This window comes from Triturus cristatus, chromosome 2_1, assembly GCF_964204655.1.
Source record: "Triturus cristatus chromosome 2_1, aTriCri1.1, whole genome shotgun sequence".
NCBI classification, from domain to species: domain Eukaryota; kingdom Metazoa; phylum Chordata; class Amphibia; order Caudata; family Salamandridae; genus Triturus; species Triturus cristatus.
Genome location: NC_140581.1, coordinates 629,839,908 through 629,859,323, shown reverse-complemented (window position 1 = coordinate 629,859,323; position 19,416 = coordinate 629,839,908). Strand labels below are relative to the sequence as shown.

Below are 19,416 nucleotides of genomic sequence, written 5' to 3'. Positions count from 1 at the left end.
GGAGGAATAAAGCTTGCACCTTAAGTTAATGGTAAGGCTATTTTGAAGCAAAGATCTTAAAGAAGAGGAGTAGTATGATCCTGCACACCACTGAAATACCTCTTAAGTACAAGAATCCACATAGGTAAGGTGTGAACAGATTCATTTATTTGTATTTTTATCCTACAAATAAACTTGTATCTTGGTACAATACTCAACCAACATGTTTAGCTTCGAACAATCCACTGAGGAGCGTGTTCCAGCCCTTCGAATAAATTCAGAATGTTGTGCAGCACTACAATGTATATGTTCTTGAATTACAAAAGTACCCATAAGCATTCACTTAAATATCATGTCGGTCACGAGGCAGTCATTCTGTCTCCTATCCTTAAGACATTTTTCTGTGGTGTACATGATCCAGTTATTTCTCATCTACAGCCAAGTGCGATGTAGTGTCATCCCCTGAAGATCCAGCACCCAGCATTCACAGAAACTATATTCCTAAGATACAAAAAATGCAAAAAGGATTCTCAGAGGCTCAACACCTACTATAGATTTACATGGATGCCTGCTGACTTTCACAACAGTAAAAACCTCACGATTTATTGAACAGGTAAATATTTTTATCTTCTAATTCAATAGCCACTTTTCACCCCCTATCGTACAGAGCTAAAGCAATGTTATTTTCGTATATTCCAGGATTTGGACCATACTTTGTTTATCACTTAAATGTATTGCAATGTAGTTGTTGAGTCTTGCATCTCAGGGTGCCTCTGGTGGATTTAAGCTTTGCATTTACCCTGCACGTCTTAGAGATGAGTGAACTGTGCTTGTACCTTTCTAGAGTATTACCTCTCAAATTTATAAATCTACTGGTCCCTTTATCCATTGAAAGTTGACCCTTTTTTTACCAGGGAAAGTAGAGTGGCGAAGGACGGCTTGTCTTTGCCATTTCAGCCTGAAGTCTTGCATGAATTTCAATTTGTTAATAACAGAGGAACGGTTATCTGAGCTCTCAGTAGTGACCTGAAGTCTTCTTAAGCTGTGGGACCAGTAGCCTGAGGTTGGTGCATCATTTGCCCTTGACTTGAATGGCACTGGGCAGCATGGATGGATCTCTGGTTTCAGGTGGGGGCAGAATTCCAAAAGTAAATGAGTTGCCTCTGGTTGCCTTGTGTTTTGTGCTTAGAGTTCAACCCTGTATTCTACCAGTATGCAACAAGGAAATGTTCAGGTGATCGATAACCTGACTGGTCTTTTACCAATTAAAGCCTAGCTTTGAAGCTTTGGTGCTGTATCCCTGGAGGCTCTATAATTTAGTACTTACACAAACCTGCACAAATAATGCTGCAATTGTCCAGATGTGGCATTTGTGGAGACATGGACCATGCCTTAGGGTTTCAAATAGGTTTGTTTTGTTTCAGAAGGGTGACTGTGGCAAACATGAACAGGCCAGAACCATGCACTGCGGAGGGGCGCCTTCAGGAGGGCAATGATGCCTGGTGCGAGGGTGTTTTACATTGGTTCAGGTCAGGTACATTAAGAAATGCGCTCATTCCAATATTCCAGTGAGAAAAATCCACGAGGAAATCATATAAAGTCATCATCGGCATATCCTCCAAGGGGAAAGCATCACTGGCTGTTTCGAGACACATTTCAACTATACTGACATCACATATGGGGGTGTTGCCCTCCCACGCTGACCATGGAACAGCACTTTAACAGGAGCACTATTACCAGGGAGGAAAACTACCTGCTAAATGTTTGTGAATATCCAAAACCTTATGTCTTTGTCAGTGTTATGTTACGTATTTTGGGGGACCCAAGCAAGACTTATTTTGGGGGCCACTGCAAGGAACATTTACATTTTACTAGCCATTACCTGCTAATTAAAAACTGCATGATGCAAAACAGTAAACTTTAACAGGATCACAAAAAACAATTGAGATATGTATTGTAAGAGAGTAGGATCTGCTTCTTATAGTTACCCCCACTTTTTGCTGATGTTTCACTGTTTTCGACTTAGATCGGCTGGGATCCTGCCATCCAGGACCCCAGCCTAGCTGCTTTCTCCTCTAAATTGATTGCATGTACTTTAGGTACACTCCAGATTGGATTCTGGGGTACCCTTATAAGTCCCTAGTATATGGGATATTATGTACCCAGGGCATATGTACTCCAGAGGCCACCCAGGGGCTGCAGCATGTATTATGCTACCCCTGAGAGACCATTCAAAATGACACCACAGGTCTGCTACAGCAGCCTGTGTAAGGTGGTGCATGCACCCCTTACTTAGATATAGGTTCGCTATATCTACTCTGTATCACTGCACATATAAACCTATCAGTCACCCCTATGGCAGGCCTTATCAATCCTGAAGGCAGGGTGCTGGGTTTTATGTGAGATGGTGCACCTGCATGAGCAGCCAACCATATATACTTAAGTGCGTTATAACCTTGCGGTAAATGCTAACTTTACAACGGCTGCATAGAAACATGTCGTGTTTGGTGTCAAACACCTTGGAATCATACCTCCCTGCCAGTAACAGGTGGGGGGGATATGATTCCACCCTCCTAGAGGGACAAATGTAACATACCGGGCCACCCGGTACCAGCTTTCTCGACCTGGGCATCACAAAATGGATGCTGACAGCCACAGACACAAGTCTGCCCTCCTGCTGCTGAGCCAAGCTCGAGCAGGGGAAGGCTTGACAATAGGTTTCCTGTCACAGGGAGGTGTGACCACCTCCCAGGCAGGATTTAGTGTATTGGGGCAGGGTGGGTGCACTCTGAGAATGGTTTGATGTCTTCACTGGGGGCACATTTGGTGTCCCTGTGCATAGTCCAGCTCAAACTGGTTGCAGGAGCCATTTGCTCCTGCTCTGGCGCGAAACTGGACAAAGGACAAGGGTGTAGAGCCACCCCTCTGTCCTGACCCTCCCATAGGTGGGTCTCCAGAGTTTGTCCCACCCGTTCCTTGGGTACAAAGCAGGAACCCCGGACTACAGGACTTTAGATTTTACCTGGTCTAAACTCTACAACAGAAACCAAGTACTTCGACGATCTGCACGACGCTGGACCACTGAAGAATCTCCCTTGGAGTAAAGGAGTTACTCCCCTGCAAGGCAGGCACCTAAAAGCATCTGACCAGTTTACATCTCCCCGAGCTCCTGAGGACGCCGAAGATTTCTGCAACACAGGAGGTGGGTTCCCGTGGTCTCTGAGGTTGATCTGCGCTCTCAGCTATTCTGAGGCCCGTATCCCTCGTGGGGACCGTGCAACCTGAACCCCTGTGCACCGTGTACTTTTGCAGCAGCATATGCTTTTCGGCGATCCCTGAGGCTGTGCTTTGGGCTACTTGTAGTCCTGACCCTGAGCACTAATTGCACTGAAGATTTCCAGCCTACACTCCACAAGTGTTCCGTGGGCTGGTACTTTGTGATTCAGCTTGAGGTCCCTTTGCGATCCCTGGTCCGTTGGCCTGTGGGTCCCTGTGAAGGTAACTTTAATTTTCTGTGGGCTTTCCTGGTTGCTCCAGACGTGCCCTGACTCTCCATAGCTTGGAGAGTTCCCAGGATCTTGCTGGTCCTCACCAAAGCATCTTTCCTCTGACCACGTGGGTTGCAGTTGCCAAGGCTTGTTGGTGTTCAATAAGGACACTGACCCCCCAGCTCTCGACATCCTTCGTGGGACAGCTCACCTCTGGACTTTGGATGTCGTCGACATCTCCTGGTCCCCGTGGCTGCAGAGTCAAGTTTCACCTCTTCTCACCTGAAACACCCGACATCAGTGGGCATTCGTCTATCGTGCCCCTGGTCACTGTGAAGTGACCCAGACTCTGTCCTCTCTGCTTTCAGGTTCTTCTCACCTCTGATCCAGGCTTGGATTCCACCGGACCCTTTTCATCTTCCCGGCAGCAGCACTTTTCCGCATTACGCCATTGAAAACTACGAAGGTTTCCGACATCACTTGACCCCTATGCACCTGGCTCCTCTGGGATAGGTAACACGGGTTTCTTGGTACTCTCAAGGGTGCTGGCCTTAGAACCTTCTATGTTTAACTTTTGCTTAAAGTCCTCTCCGAATTGTCCTTAATCTTTAAAATTGACTTTCCCATAGAGTTGTACGGAGCTCGCGTCTGTGTTCTCACACTGCACCCGTCCTCCGTGGGTACCCTATGTCACTTCTTTGGGTGGTTCCTTGGGGTCCCAGTGACTCTACGTGCTCTAGGCACTGTGTCTAGTCAAGTCGTGGTTGTTATACCACTTTCTTAGTATATGGTTTGATCTCCCTCTGGAGCCCACTGTGTATTGTGCTATTTACTGTTGTTCCAGTGATTTAATATTGTGTGCTTTGTTCTCTAATCTCATAAAGAGGTTAGTAGAGAGTGTTTAGTAATAAATACATATATTTATATATTCCTTGTGTGTTATAATCTGGCAAACGAAGCTGCTTTACATTCCTTCGAGATTTAGCCTGAAGGCTGCTCTCCATAGCTACCACTAGGATAGCTTTCAATAAAGGTTGTCTTTAACCTAATCATCAATAAGGGTTGTTTGGACTGGTATAAGGTGCCCACTTTAATTAGTCGTCAGCATATACCAGGCCACCTTCTCACATGTATGGCCCAGGACCCCAAAGAAACCTTAAGATGACACTGAGCAGAGAGGCAGAGGTAGATGTAGGCAGAGAGCGAGAGATGTTTATACAGAGAAACTGAATAGACAGAGGCCAAATATCGAGAAAGTTCACATCCCAGGGAGTCTCTTGGAAGGTGGGGGGCCTGGGCAATTGCCTACTTTGCCCATGTCTTAAAACGTCTCTGGTCTTTGTGGGTGTCGGCAGCACACAAGACCTTCCCACTTGTAACTCACTTGTTTTCTACGTCCAAAGTTTACTACAGTGGAAAATATGCTATGGGCACATTTTTCACCATCTTATGTAAACCTCAAACCTTCCTCTGATATCCATTCTGTGGTTCATGAGAGGAACTTGAAAGCACCATTTGCTTAACCCCTTCAGTGCCACGCCCTTTCCCCGCCCTGTGCCGGCCGTTGCATTAGCGGGCGGGGTTCATGGCGAGATAGTCTCGTCATGGGCACAGCGCAACCGCGCTCCATGACGAGACCATCTCGTCATGGGCACTGAAGCGGTTAAATGGTGCATCTATGTCACATTTAGATTCACAAAAGTGGTTCTTACACTTCTCCAAAGTGCTTTTTCTCCCTGGTTAAAGTTGCCTCTACTTACTTTTCTCACTGCTGAGGACTGGAGTTGAGTGACGTAATACACCGACAAAAAATGAAGCAAGTAAACAGCAAATTAAAGAGCGTCACTTAAAAGCAAAATGTGGCAGTAGGAGAGAAGGCACTACAACTGCATCATTCTTCTGCCACACGAACGGTCATATTTACCACCCTTTGAAGAAAACCCCCGCTTCAGGAGACAAACGATTATGAAAGAGAATAAATATGCAAAGTAGTAATATCAGCTATAAATAAAATATTAGCGTGATAAAACAAGCGCAGTGCTGTTGCAAGTGACAAGAAAGACAAATACAGCAATGATTCGTCAATTATCAAAGAAGAAACACAGAACAGAGTATGCGGTTCCAAACAGGCTAAACTACAGAAGTGAAGGAGGTCACACATTAAGTCTTTGAATCTCACCAGTAATCTTCACTTGAAGAAGGCATGTTGCATCCAAAAAGTAACATATGGTGGGCAGTGTTCATGTTAGCGTGAGGCTTGAAGTCCACTGCAAAACAAAATAAAGTATGTTAGTATTTTGCTACATCAGCTCTCAATTACAGCTTATTTTACCCACTGTAAGAGATACTTTGTTTTAACACTATGATCACCACCCAGGAGACCTCTGGGCCTATAATATACAATCTGTGCCCCGCAATACAATGTGGAAAGAGAGGGAGGTTTGGGGGATCGTGGGGCAACAGTCGTATTCCGCGTGCGGCATCGGATGGCAATATTCCCGCAGCACGGGTGTGCATGCGCCACACCGAGGAATACGCCGCACACCATTAGAGTGCAGTGGTCTCACCACCTTTTCTTTTGTGCAGGGGAGCCCCGATCCTCTTAAACGGAGCCTGAGGTTGTGCATTCACTCTCAGGGAGGGGCCCTCCAGGATCAGGCGTCTGTGGTGCAGAGAAAGATCTTTTTTGCGTCAAGGAATCCTGCCATGACTGAGAGGGGACAGCTCTTTGGCTCTCACGTGGAGTCTGGAACTACTCAAACTCTTCCACAGTCCCCTTCTACAGAGCTTTATATGTACATTTAAAATATATAAGTCCGGGGCCAAAAGTTTTTCTTAGGATTCCACTGTTGGTGCTGCCAAATACCGGGATAGCGGAATACCTATATTGTAGTGAATTGATAAAACCTCATACCTCTTTCTTCCACCACCTTACAATGCCTGCTTCTTCAGCTCACTTTTGCAGGTTCGTGGTCATCCCTGCATTCTACCTTAGTTATTGTTTTGCTATGTTTCTCTTCCTTCTTTTTCCCTTTCTCCCTCTTGCTCCGGGTCAAAGTCTCATGATGAAAACAGTCCTGGTGCTCAAAAAAGAGTATCTATGACCACCACCGACACACAATATGGACTCCCTTCTAAAGAATACTCTATATTTCCCACCTGTCCTGGAGGGCAGGTCAGCCTTGGACATTTTCCATATTGGAAGCACGCTCCCGCGGATGCCAGATTGCAAAGTAAGTAAAGTACCATTTAGAATGTGCAGGCCCTAGAACACAGTCTAACACTCTTCTATTGCATAAAACTGCATTAAAGTTGTGTTTCATTATTAATGCATACTTAATACTTTATCCAGTAGCACTGTTGACTATGACATTGCTTTAGGTTGTTCATTTCCTGTTAGAATTTTACAGATTTGACAGGAACTAGACTCAAGTGACCAGAGGAAGGGCATCGTTTCAGTGGAGGAGGGATCGCTCACAGGCATGAGAAGCGATCTGCCAAATACAATGCTTAATAAGAAACATATGCCTCAAATATTTCTGAACCAAACAACATCAAACTGAGCAAAAGGGAACCCGGGCTGCCAAGACCGACTGGATGCTCCATCAGTTTGCTAATAAAGTGATTATAAACACAGGCTGGAGCTCCTAGACACATGAAGCCTGCCAAATAGCCAGCGGCTGCCCGGGACAGATTTATTCCAAGGCGTGCACCTGGGGCCTGCACCGCTTCTTCAAAGTCAGCCATTTTATGATAACTATTTCAGAAACATAGACAGTTAACACTAAGCATTCTTTAAAAGCAATCGTCATTTAAAACACTCTTTATTAGGGAAGACCTATCTCAAGCCAAAGACCCAGAACTAAAGGGCAAGTGCCCCACCGAGGGTGGTTGCAGCTTTAATTAGAGTAGGTATTAAAGGAGTTAATGTTAGAAAAATGAATGCAAGATTTAGTGAAAAAATATTGGGGGGAAAAACCAGTGCAAGTACCATGATCTTGGTGCAAACATAAACTCATTGATATCACCTCCTATGTTATGCTCTTTCACCTCGGGGCAGTTCCTGATTATACATGTCTTGAGTTGTTAGAAGACATTTGCTTTTTTGTTTTAATTTTTCTCTTTTTTTATTTTTCGACCTTTATTGCTGGTGGTTGCGTTGCTGCACTCAACATCTCACACATTTTCTATGAGAATTCCCCTGCTCTGTAACGGTATTAGTTTAAGTTATAAACAGGAACAGTGATAGCACATCGAACTTCAAGGCGCTTGGCTACTCACACCAAGCTACCAAATGTGAGACACGGTTATTTTTAGTCTACGCTCGGAGCACAGGAACTAAGAAATGCAGTAAGAATCACCAGCGACCCCGGAGCTGCTGTGTACCAGGCATACTACGGATTTTCAAAGACATCGGAAAATGTTCTTTAGCTAAGAGCCGCAGAAAAAACAAAGTGCTTCAAGTGATTCATCTCGAAAGCATGGGACTCATTTTATTGTTCTAAAGGTGCTTTATTTCTTTCTTTACCTTATTTCTTTCTGTTTGTGAAGAATAAACTACCGTCTAACAACACTTATTCATATCCTGACAGGCGTACGAAAACAGGCAGCGTTCTTCAGGGAGCGCTGTCAAGGGTCGAGAAGACATCAATGACTGTGTTTCTTTAGTGTCAAGGACGGCCATTTTCTACAACCCTGGAGACCCAAGTGTAACTTTATCTCAGCCCACACATTTCACATGATAGCTGCTGCAGAGACTCCTGTCACAATCACTAACGGCAGCGTGCCGAGACCTGACATCTCAGGGTCACAAGACTATACAAAAAGACCACAGCTCCCAACGAGACGGACCCGTCGACTATCCCTTGACCCAAAGGGTCTGGCGCGCAACACCGCGCGCTAAGACGGCAGAGGCACACACTGGAGCGCGGCGGTTCATTCTCCTCTATGATTGGCTGCAGCACAATCTGTGGCGCTAATCTTCCTGATATGGGGTCTGCATAGCATTCTCACCTCCATTCAGCTCCAGAGAAGGAGTGTTAACATGGAAGCTACTGAGCCCTGCGAATACCAGATGCCAGGCTCCAGAGTGGACTACTAAGTTAACGGATTCACTTAGGGTCAGTGCTTGAAATGGAAAAATAGAAGTGCAGGTACTCTGTAGCAGAGTAGCTGCTTGTTTCTGAGAAGTGCTGGTACCCTCAAATTAAAAGTATAGCATTTCTCTTGAGAAGTGCCGGTACTCTCCCTCCAAAAATAAAAAAAGTGCAGATACTCCGTACCAGGCAGCACCGGCCCATTAAAAGCACTGCTTAGGGTTAAGCAGGGGTGAAGCTTAGTCAGTAATATATTTCAGGGGATGGAGTCAGACTGAGGTTTTCCACAAGCGCCGTAGTGTACCCAACTATAAAGGACAGTAGGTGGGAAGCGAATGGTTTGGGTTGACATTGTTTTATGGGAAATAGTTTAAACAAGTATGGAGCATTCTTGGTAGCATTCTTGGTAGCTTTACTCAATACATAGAACCAGAAGCTGGCAAAACAAACTACTAACCGAAAACATGCTACAAGGGCCATCTGACTAGAACATACAGGCTAGATAGTTGTATAAGCCAGGCACATGACACAGTGCTACTTTTGTAAAGTGGCACAAGGCATTGCTACACGTACAAGGCATTCACTAGTCTTGTGTGCGCAAGGAGGCCCAGTCTTATGCCAGCCACTCCAGTACTATGTTTTGTGCTTTGTATGGGCGACTGCATTTTTTAACTGCGTTCTTTAAACAGATACTACTTTGCAAAAAGAGAAGCCCATTACAAAGTCAAAGGTCAAGGACCTGTGTATGGCATTTATGGGAACCAGATGCGTACTGATGCAAACTTAAAGGAATGAGGCGAATACAAATGGCAGCTTATCTCTGATACCCGCCCCATGCTACCACCATCCCTTGTGAAGAAGCTAGGTATTGAGTTAGGCATTCAGTTCAATCTGATATTTGAGTCATAAATATTGGCAGGCTCGACAGTGAGCCTATGTCTCGCATGGACTCAATGGCAGTGCACCTTTAAGATCCCAGTCTGGTAGTAGGCCGGTCATCAGCACGTAATCTAGATGGTGAGTGATGTTGTCCACTTTAGACTGACTCCTCATCACAACAACGTTGGACATGCGGAGCAGACCTATTGACAGCCTAGGCCTAGCAACAACAGACCAGCCTGTGGGAGCAAAACAAAAAGCAGGTTTTTAAGCAGCCCAAGCCCACCGGCAGACCCCACAGGGCTGCGGGTGTAGGGAGATGGAGAAAAGCCCCACAGCAAAACATTATTGCTACAGCCATGTCAGATGTTGACACGTTTGTATGGAGGAGGGGACACATCTCCCAGAGTTCAGATGCAGAGAAAGGCCAACTAGAAATAAGCACCCAGAGATTGGATAAAGAGACAGAGCAAACTGGTCTTTCTTCAATTACCAGCCAGAGAAAAAAACATGAGGGGTGTAGAACACCTTCCTTCTCTTAATATATAATCACTTGCCAGTTTCTACTTAATATGCTCAAGACCAATTAAATGAAATCTTCTAATTTATTAAAGGCAAGAGGGCTAAGGGGAGGGGAGGATTTTGGGTTGGGGAGTGATGGAGGAAAAAAGAGAGGATATTCTTGAGACAGGACAATGTATTGAAGCCTCCTAATATCTCAAAAGGTGAAAACATCCCGGGGCCAGGCCCCAAACCTAGAGTATGTCTAGAATGTAACACAAAACAAGCATTTACAATGCAATAGGTCTCGCATTTCCGAGAGTTTAAGCTATTAGCATTGTAAATGGGAATGCCTTTTATGTATGTTTTAAAAACCAAAACATAAATAAAAGGTATTGTCATTTACAATGCCAATAGCTTAAACTCTCGGAAATGCGAGACTTATTGCATTGCAAATGCTTGTTGTTAGAGATATAATACAGAGGGCTGACCACCTGCTGCAGAGATCTGCGTACAACCTGCAAATCTTACGTCCACCCTTCAGAAGTGTGTCACCCTTCCAAAGTCCCTCAAATGATTACCCTCGGGCTACCACGACTATTATTAACAGTGCCAAGAAGCAGCTCATTCTGTAGTATGATGATCTGTGTGAAATGGACAGTCCCAAGATCACACATTTAGTGCATCAGAGCTGGACTATGTGGGGGAGTGGCTGCATTTTTCATGAAAGGAATGGCCTGCATTGTCGCATGGTGCCAGATAGGGGGCGCCCAAGCTCTAAAAGGAACAACAGACAGGTTGGAGTCTGTGAGAACACCAGACAGAGGGAAACTTCACTTCCCTGCCCTTACCAACCCCCGACTTCTCCCTACCACGCCCCCAGCCCCGTCTCTGTTTATCAAGAACCAGAGGGGAGGGTTTATCTGTTAAGCAGGCAATAAAACAGAGCTGCTATTAGGCGAGATCAAATGGTCATCAGAGGCCCCAGAAACAGGTCTGACAATGGAAGTCGGAATTATTCAGGTGAGGCGGAGAAATAAAGAAGGGAGGGGCCAGAGTCCCCCAAGTGGGGGCGGTTAGGTAAAAAACAAACTTCCATTCTGGGCTACCCAGTGCTACATAGGCAGAAGTAAAGATATCCATAGCTGCAGTAAATTGCTACCTCTCCCTAGCTCCTCCATTATTCGTATGCTGGATATAGCGCCTAACCCCTTCTGTAGTTTAAGCGCTTGTTCCGAGGTTTTCAGTTTGTTATGTCAACGCGCCCGCAGGCTACCAAATTCCGATTAAATACGGCAAATTACCGCTCTGAATAATCATTTTAAATCAATCAATCATAGCATTTGTAAAGTGCACTACATACCCGTGAGGGTCTCAAGGTGCTAGGGGTGGGGGGGGAATGCTGCTACTGTTCGAAGAGCCAGGTCTTGAGGAGTCTTCTGAAGGTCATAAGGTCTTGGGTCTGCCGTAGGCGGTTAGGAAGGGTGTTCCATGTCTTGGCAGCGAGGTGGAAGAATGATCTTCCGCCGGCGGTCACTCTTCGGATGCAGGGGACAGTGACGAGGGCGTGGTCTGTGGAGCGGAGCTGGCGGGTGGGGGTGTAGAAGCTGAGTTGGCTGTTGAGGTACGCTGGTCTGGTGTTGTGGAGTGCCTTGTGTGCGTGGGTGAGGAGCTTGAAGGTTATCCTCTTGTTGACAGGGAGCCAGTGCAGGTCTCTCAGGTGGGGTGTGATGTGGCTGCGGCGGGGGATGTCGAGGATCAGGCGTGCGGAGGCGTTCTGGATGCGTTGGAGCCGTTTCAGGAGTTTGGCCGAGGCTCCTGCGTAGAGGGCGTTTCCGTAGTCCAGTCTGCTGCTGACGAGGGCCTGGGTGACCGTCCTTCTCGTTTCGGTGGAGATCCACTTGTAGATCCTGCGGAGCATGTGGAGGGTGTTGAAGCAGGCGGAAGAGATGGTGTTGACCTGCTTCGTCATGGAGAGGGTGGAGTCGAGGATGGCCCCTAGGTTGCGTGCGTGGTCGGTGGGTGTTGGGGCTGTTCCTAGTGCAGTCAGACACCAGGAGTCGTCCCAGGCTGAGGGGGTGGATCCGAGGATGAGGACATCCGTCTTATCCGAGTTCAGCTTCAGTCGGCTGTTCCTCATCCAGACGGCGACGGCCTTCATTCCTTTGTGGAGGTTGGTTTTGGCGGTGTGGGGGTCCTTGGTGAGGGAGAGGATCAGCTGGGTGTCGTCGGCATAGGAGTGGATGTTGAGGTCGTGCAGTCGGGCGACGGGGGCGAGCGGTGCCATGTAGATGGTGAACAGCATTGGGCTGAGGGATGAGCCCTGGGGTACGCCGCAGATTATCTTGGTGGCTTCAGAGCAGAAGGGGGATAGGCGGACGCTCTGTGTTCTGCCAAAGAGGAAGGAGGTGGTCCAGTCCAGGGCCTTCTCTTGGATTCCGGCGTTGTAGAGGCGTGTTCGTAGTGTGCGGTGGCAGACCATGTCCAGGAGGATGAGGGCCGCAGTTTCTCCGTTGTCTAGCAGGGTCCTGATGTCATCGGTGGCGGCGATGAGGACAGTTTCGGTGCTGTGGTTGCTGCGGAACCCGTACTGGGAAGGGTCTAGGATGCGGTTTTCCTCGAGGAAACTGGTCAGTTGTTTGTTGACGGCCTTCTCGATGACCTTCGCCGGGAACGGGAGCAGGGAGATGGGTCGGAAGTCCTTGAGGTCCTTGGGGTCCGCCTTGGGTTTCTTGAGTAAGTCGTTGATCTCTGCGTGTTTCCAGCTCTCCGGGAAGGTCGCTGTCTCGAGGGAGATGTTGATGGTTTTCCGGAGATGGGGTGCGATGGTAGTGCTGGCTTTGTTGAAGATGTGGTGTGGGCAGTGGTCTTACGGGAATCTGGAGTGGACGGTGTTCATGATCTTGATGGTGTCGTCGTCGTTGATGTTGGTCCAGGAGAGCAGGCAGTTGGTGCGGATGGTGGTCGTGGGGGCAGGGGTCTCAGAGGTTGCCGGGGCAGTCGCGGCGTTGAAGCTGTCGTGGATGTCTGCGATCTTGCGGTGGAAGAAGGTGGCCAGCGAGTCGCATAGGTCTTGCAAAGGTGGGATGTCGTTGGTGTTGGAGCTGGGGTTGGAGAGTTCCTTCACGATGTTGAAGAGCTCTTTGCTGTTGTGTGCGTTGTTGTCTAGGCGGTCTTTGAAGGAGGCCCTTTTGGCAGATCTGATGAGGTGGTGGTGTCTGCGGGTGGCGTTCTTGTGTAGCTTTCTGGTGTTCGTTCACGCATCGAGTTCTTTTCCAGCTTTCTGCAGGTTTGCTTGGAGGCCTGGAGGTCTTCAGTGAACCAGCTGGCTTTCTTGTTGGTGTGGCTGTTGGAGGGCTTCTTTAGCGGGGCGAGGGTGTTGGCGCAGTCGTTGATCCATTGACTGAGGTTGCGAGCAGTGGCGTCATGGTCGGTCGGGTCAGTGGGTGGGCTCCGGGCGAGGGTGGTGGATAGTTGGTCTACAGCAGCGGCGCGGCATCTGTTGGGTGCGGTGGTGAGTGGTGGGTTTCTGTAAAGTGAAGTGGATGCAACATTGATCGGTCCAGTGGAGCGCGGAGGTGTGGTTGAAGGAGACGTGGGGGCTTGCGGAGAAGATGGGGTCAAGCGTGTGGTCGGCGGAGTGGGTGAGTGTTGTGACGAGTAGTCTGCGTCCGAGGTTGGCTAGGTTGTCGATCTGGGTGGTGGAGTTGGTGTCGTTGTTGTTCTCAAGGTGGAAGTTCAGGCCCCCGAGGAGGATGTAGTCGGTGGAGGCGAGGGCGTGTGTGCTGATGAAGTCGGCGATGGAATCCCTGAACTGTGTTCGGGGTCCGGGGGGTCTGTAGACAAGGGTTCCTCCGAGGGTGGTGTTGGGATTGGTGTGAATCTGGAAGTGCAGGTGTTCGGCGGTGCTGAGGGTGTCGTCGGTGTTTGTTGAGACTTTGAGAGTGTTCCTGTGGACGATGACGATTCCTCCTCCTACTCCATTGGTGAGGTCCTTGCGGGTGATCTTATAGCCTTCCGGGATGGCTATGGCGATGTCGGGTGCCGAGGAGGGGTTCAGCCAGGTCTCCGTCAGGAAGGCGACATCTGGAGTGTTGGAGGCGAGTAGGTCCCAGAGTTCAACGGCATGTTTGCGTGCAGAGCGGGTATTGAGGAGGATGCATCTGAGGTAGTTGGGTTTTTTGGAAGGTGGGTTGGTGGGCCGGATGCTGGCGAGGCTGCAGTTCTGACAGGAGAAGGGTCTTTAGTTGCGCTTCGTGGCAGCCAGGTAGAAGGGGCCTGATCGTCCGGCGTTGAGTGCGTGGAGGGTGCTGGAGTCGTAGCGGAGACGGGCATTGTGGCATTCGCGGGGACCAGGGGTTCTGGCGCTGGGCGCGGCCCAGGTGCGGATGGGTGCAGACGGGCTTGCCTTAGGCGCACCCGCAGCCGCCATATAAGGGGATGTGGGAGGGAGGAGCAGAAGGGAGGCGGGAGCAGGACGGCGAATGGGAGAGCGAGGGGGCGGGGCCGCAGGGAGGCAGCGGCAGGAAGAGAGGGGGATACAGAAGGCAAGAGGGAATGGGGGAAGGGGCACCACAATACAGATAACAAGAGGCAACAAAGTAAAATAAAATGGCACAATACAATAACCAAGTCAGCACAAAGGAGAATATCGCAAGCAGAGAATTACAGGCAGGGGAGGGGGGAGCGGCGAACTCACGGAGCAGCAGCGGCAGGCACACACAGGCAGAGGTGTGCGGCGTTGGGAGCGGCCTAACCTGCAAGCAGGGTCAAGGGTCGCTCCCTCTACCGCGCAGAGGCCGCCATATAAGGGGATGTGGGAGGGAGGAGCAACTGGGAGGCGGGAGTGGGGCGGCGAATGGGAGAGCGAGGGGGCGGGGCCGCAGGGAGGCAGCGTCAGGAAGAGACGGGGATACAGAAGGCATGAGGGAACAGGGGAAGGGGCACCACAATACAGATAACAAGGGGCAACAAAGTAAAATAAAATGGCACAATACAGTCTAAAAAGTAAAATAAAACTGCACAATACAGTCACCAAGTCAGCACAAAGGAGAATAGCGCAATTTTGTGCGGTCTTTATTTTTCGGTATTCTGCGGGCATTTGTTCAAGCGAATGCATTTTGAAATATTCCGCGCAATATGTGATTCTGTATCAGAGTGAGTGGACAGATGTAAACAAATCTAGTCAATGACTTGTCTCGCCCCCACCAACCAGTTCTTACCTTCACTGCATCCGTCCTTATTCGTTACAAAAAGTCACACTACGCATCCCTCGTTTAAAAAACATAAAATTTACGTGATAAAAATAAGAGCGCGCCACGTGAGCGTGCCTGCTCGACAGGATATCTCACTTTTTAAGTTCCTTTATTGTGCTGCAGTTTATGGAAATACATCTCACCTCTGTGCATCGCTGACAATCGAATTCGCACCGGAGGGGATCGCAAATCTGCAGTTTATTCCAACAATTCCGGAATAAAGCTGCTGTTTTCTAGCCCCGCTTTTTTTGTAAACGAATTCCTCATTTGTATGTGTATGATTGGTGCCCCATGACAGTCGGGTAAACACAAGACAACGAAAGGAAAACCGTGTACGGTGCTGATAGAGCTGAGCTTTGTGAACTCTGCCTGAACCTCGATGCACGCGGAAACATGATCTGTTACTACACGCCTCTTTCAGATAAGAAAGGGAATCACGCCAGCCGGCAAGCAGACAATCCAGTCCGGATGGGCCGGACGAAAAGGAGACAGGGCGGAAATAAAAAAGCCTTAGTTTCAATCGGAGGCCACAGTTTTACATAAACGATGACGCCAGCCAATGAAAATGAGGGGAGGGGATTCAAGTCCCCTTCTGAAATCTCCTTGATCACAATAGCCCTCGCAGAGCGAGAAGAGCATGTGCGCTGCAACGCTAGGCAAGACCTAAAAATGATGGACGGAATGCTGAACGTTGTCAAACATTCACCCCTATTCACATATTTGGGTTGAATCCCAAGATTATTTAACTTAACACACGACCCCAGTTTGGACCCAGCCATATGCAAATTAGTCTTGACCCTACTCCCCATGGGAACAGTCCAGCCCGAACTGCCAAGCCAGGTTCTCCCTGGACTAGAAACACGCCTTCAAGGACCGGTTTCAGGGTATCACCCCTCATTAGCCTGGATAGCTTGAAGGCAGTGGCACAACGAGTACGTGACCCACAACTAGGCACCCCTGTCCCACTTGGGGTGACAAACGCAAAAAGAACAATAGATGGACGGAGGGATATACAATGTCAAACACTCACCCCCAGTACAGGGATCCAGGGAGGACCTGGCCTGGAAGTTCAAACTGGACTGTTTCCATGGGGAGTAGGGTCAAGACTGATCCATTCACCACCATCCATCCTATTTGGAGGGAAAGCACTTCTGGACTCTTCACTTGGCAATTCATGTTAGAGCTACTTCTGTCACTTCAGGGACTTCTTCTGCAGTCTGAAAAGCAGCCCTCTTGAGAAGAACTGCATTTATGTCTAAGTGACATACAAGGTGCTTTGGTAATAGTCTGCTTATGTGCAGTGCCCAATAATATTTTATCTTGGACTGACGTGCACACAGCTACGCAGGTGCAAACAGTTGTTTCTCTACTTGGGGAAGTAGTTCATATAGCTGTTCATGATTGGCAAAGTAATTATTTTGCTAATGCATTCAATTCTGAACTTATTGGGGATGTGCCAGCCATTGTGGCACACACGAAACAGGCACTCACATGTGCTTCACACACACACAATCTCATGTATACTCATATGCACAGACACTCACATGCATGCACTCTCTACATACATACACACACACACACCCCATGTCTATTTGCAAATTGGACATTCACTCCTTGGGGTATCTTGGCAGTGGTAAAACATGTTTATTGCAACCCAATTCAATGTTACTCGTTTAATAAACTCAGAAAGCTAAAAGCTTGGTGGACCTATTAAGAATCAAACACAGTTTCTTGTGCACAGACACAGCCATGTGCGCACATACACTAATTTGCTCACACCCGTTCACACAATCTTGTGCACAAGCACACTCATGTGCTTGCTCACATGTACACTTATGTAGTCATGTGTGCACATTTACATGCATGCACACAGGCTCACATGCACAGTAACAAACACCCTCACTGCAGAGACATGCACCCACATAAAAACACAGACAAGATTCAAGAATTGCTTTTAAGGTCTAGCCTAGGCAGCACATGCTGTATCAACAATATGGGCTTCAAGTAGTGCCCATCTTTTTCAGTGGTTCCTTTTACTGTTGTTTCTAAATACCGGCTTTTGTTTGGTGAATACCCTTAGAAGTCACTCCTTTTGGACTTTTGTATCCTCCGATGAGGACTGCACCTGTTACATGTGCTCTTAGTGTTCAGGTTATTCAGAATACTTTGAGAGCACTCTTTTTCTTGTTGCCCTGCCTTTGTCTTGTTTACTTTGTGCGCCGGCTTGGTGAAAAATTTGTGGCTCGCTCCTGCCTCATTTGCTGTGCTTAATCTGTGTTCATGGCTGCTGTGCTCTCTTGATTTGTTTTTTACTTTGGGAGTCATGGTGCGCAGCCGCTTAAATTGCTGCGCCACCACCGGTCTTCTGTAGGACTTGTTCTGAAAAGCTGAGAACGCTTGCTCCCTCTCCTCTGGCTGCAGCTGCCTCCTTCTCCCTCCTGCTTGTTTCCTTAAATTTGTTGGTGTTGCTCAGCTTGTTTGCCGTTTCCTCACTGCTGATTTCCTGCCAGTTACGAGCCGAGTCCCAGTCCAGATCCCGTGTGCTGCCACGTTGGAGCCTGAATACCGCAGCAGCCATGTCCCGTCAAAGCACTCTCTTCAACTTTTTTTCAAAGTCCCCTTTACCACCTGGCCACAGCAACTCCTCTCCCACTGAGGCCTCTCTCCCCAGTCATGGCAAGCCTGACTCTTGCATTCCACAGGAATGATCCCACCAACGTCACCACAAGCAAGGATAGAGGCCAGGAGCGGCTGCGAGCAAAGGTGATGCTGGAGGGAAGGCAACATGACTTTCCACACCCAAGTAAAAGCGCCTTCCTGCACCACCACGCACCCCTTCCCCAGGCCTCTGGGCATTCCGCCTCTGGGTGTAGCCGGGCCAATGGGCATCATTTCTGTTAAACAGCCTCTTGTTTGATTTGTTAACACGCGTCTCTCTCTGTTGTGGACCGGCAAATGTAGCATTTCATTACTAGCCATTGTGTGTTTTCCCTTGAAGTAACTTGCAACTGCAATAATTTATGTTGTCTTCTGGTCGAAGTTGAATTTCTGTGTTTGCAGCTTGCATTTCTCTGTGTTGCTGTGTACGCACACATGCATGGAACATCAAATATGGTCTTTACTACAAGAGTAGGAGGATTATTGTGAATTGAGTCTGATATCGCAGCTAATAGGAGAGTATTGTGCATATAGAGCGCCTGGCTTCTTTTAAGGAGAATAGGCTGTGTTAAAGAAAACATGTTACTTCTATCCCTGTTCTCCACACGCTACATCCACAAGAAGGAAATATAGTCTGTTATGTATTGCCAGGCTTCAGGGGGCCACGCACCGTTCTTATTTTCTTCATGCAGCCGCTTGTTTAAACCCTCTGCCTTCACACTCCTTTGTTGTTCTCCCCACCCCTCCTGCTGCTCCCCACTTGAGTGGTGACTGCCCCTTCCTGCACCTCGGTAGCACCCCTGTCCTAAAGCATCGCATTGCCTACTTAGCTTCTGTGTTGCATTTTCCATGTCTGGCTTTTTTTTTTTATTAACCACTCTCCAAGATCCTTTTTTGCTCTCCTACACTCCCTTTCCTGGCTGCTCCCCGCTCCAGCATTAACTATTCTTAACACACACCCTCCCCCTCTCCTCCATGAGTGCTCAACCCCTCACCATCACGTTGATTAAAGGAGAAAATGTCCTGGATCCTAAAAAAAAGTTGATAGTTGCAGTGCTCACACTGCACTTTTTTTTTTTTTTTACATTTTTACATTTTAACTGTTCTAGTAAAGGTTGTATACAGTCCTGTCTCTGCTCTGCAACCAACACTTAAATGAAAGCAGCTCCGCCTGGAAGACATGCATTGTGTGCTGCATGGCTAAACACTTATAAGGTCCCAAAGGCGAGAACTATTGGCTATGTCAATGCTTGTTTTGCTTAATGTAGTGTTTAGACCTTTTCTGTGAGAGCAGAATAGTAGCTCCAAGGTGGGCCCTGCAGTCCACTTCTTGAAAACAACATGCTAATCATGGTGCTATGATTAGAATGAATGTTGGACCAAGGGGCTGTAGGAAGAATGGCACAGGACGGAAGCCTCAGTCCTAGGACTCATTAGACCCACCTCAGTGACTGTCTGAAGTCCATCCCTTTCATCACTAGCGTAAGCTCTTGCGATGAGAGGATTGATTGCATGGGGGCACTTTGACAGGGGGGTCTGTCCATCTACAGCACTGATTTC

At 48.0% G+C, this 19,416-nt stretch overlaps 1 protein-coding gene across 9 annotated transcripts in view; it reads right to left on the bottom strand.

The window, feature by feature from the left end:
• Nucleotides 1-19,416, bottom strand: part of PAM (peptidylglycine alpha-amidating monooxygenase) — a 1,234,044-nt gene that overhangs the window by 578,490 nt on the left and 636,138 nt on the right. For all 9 annotated transcript variants that reach the window (XM_085632559.1, XM_085632564.1, XM_085632562.1 and 6 more), the window contains one exon: nucleotides 5,647-5,734. In XM_085632559.1, coding sequence (XP_085488685.1) covers nucleotides 5,647-5,734 — 88 coding nt within the window. The remainder of the gene's footprint in view (nucleotides 1-5,646; nucleotides 5,735-19,416) is intronic.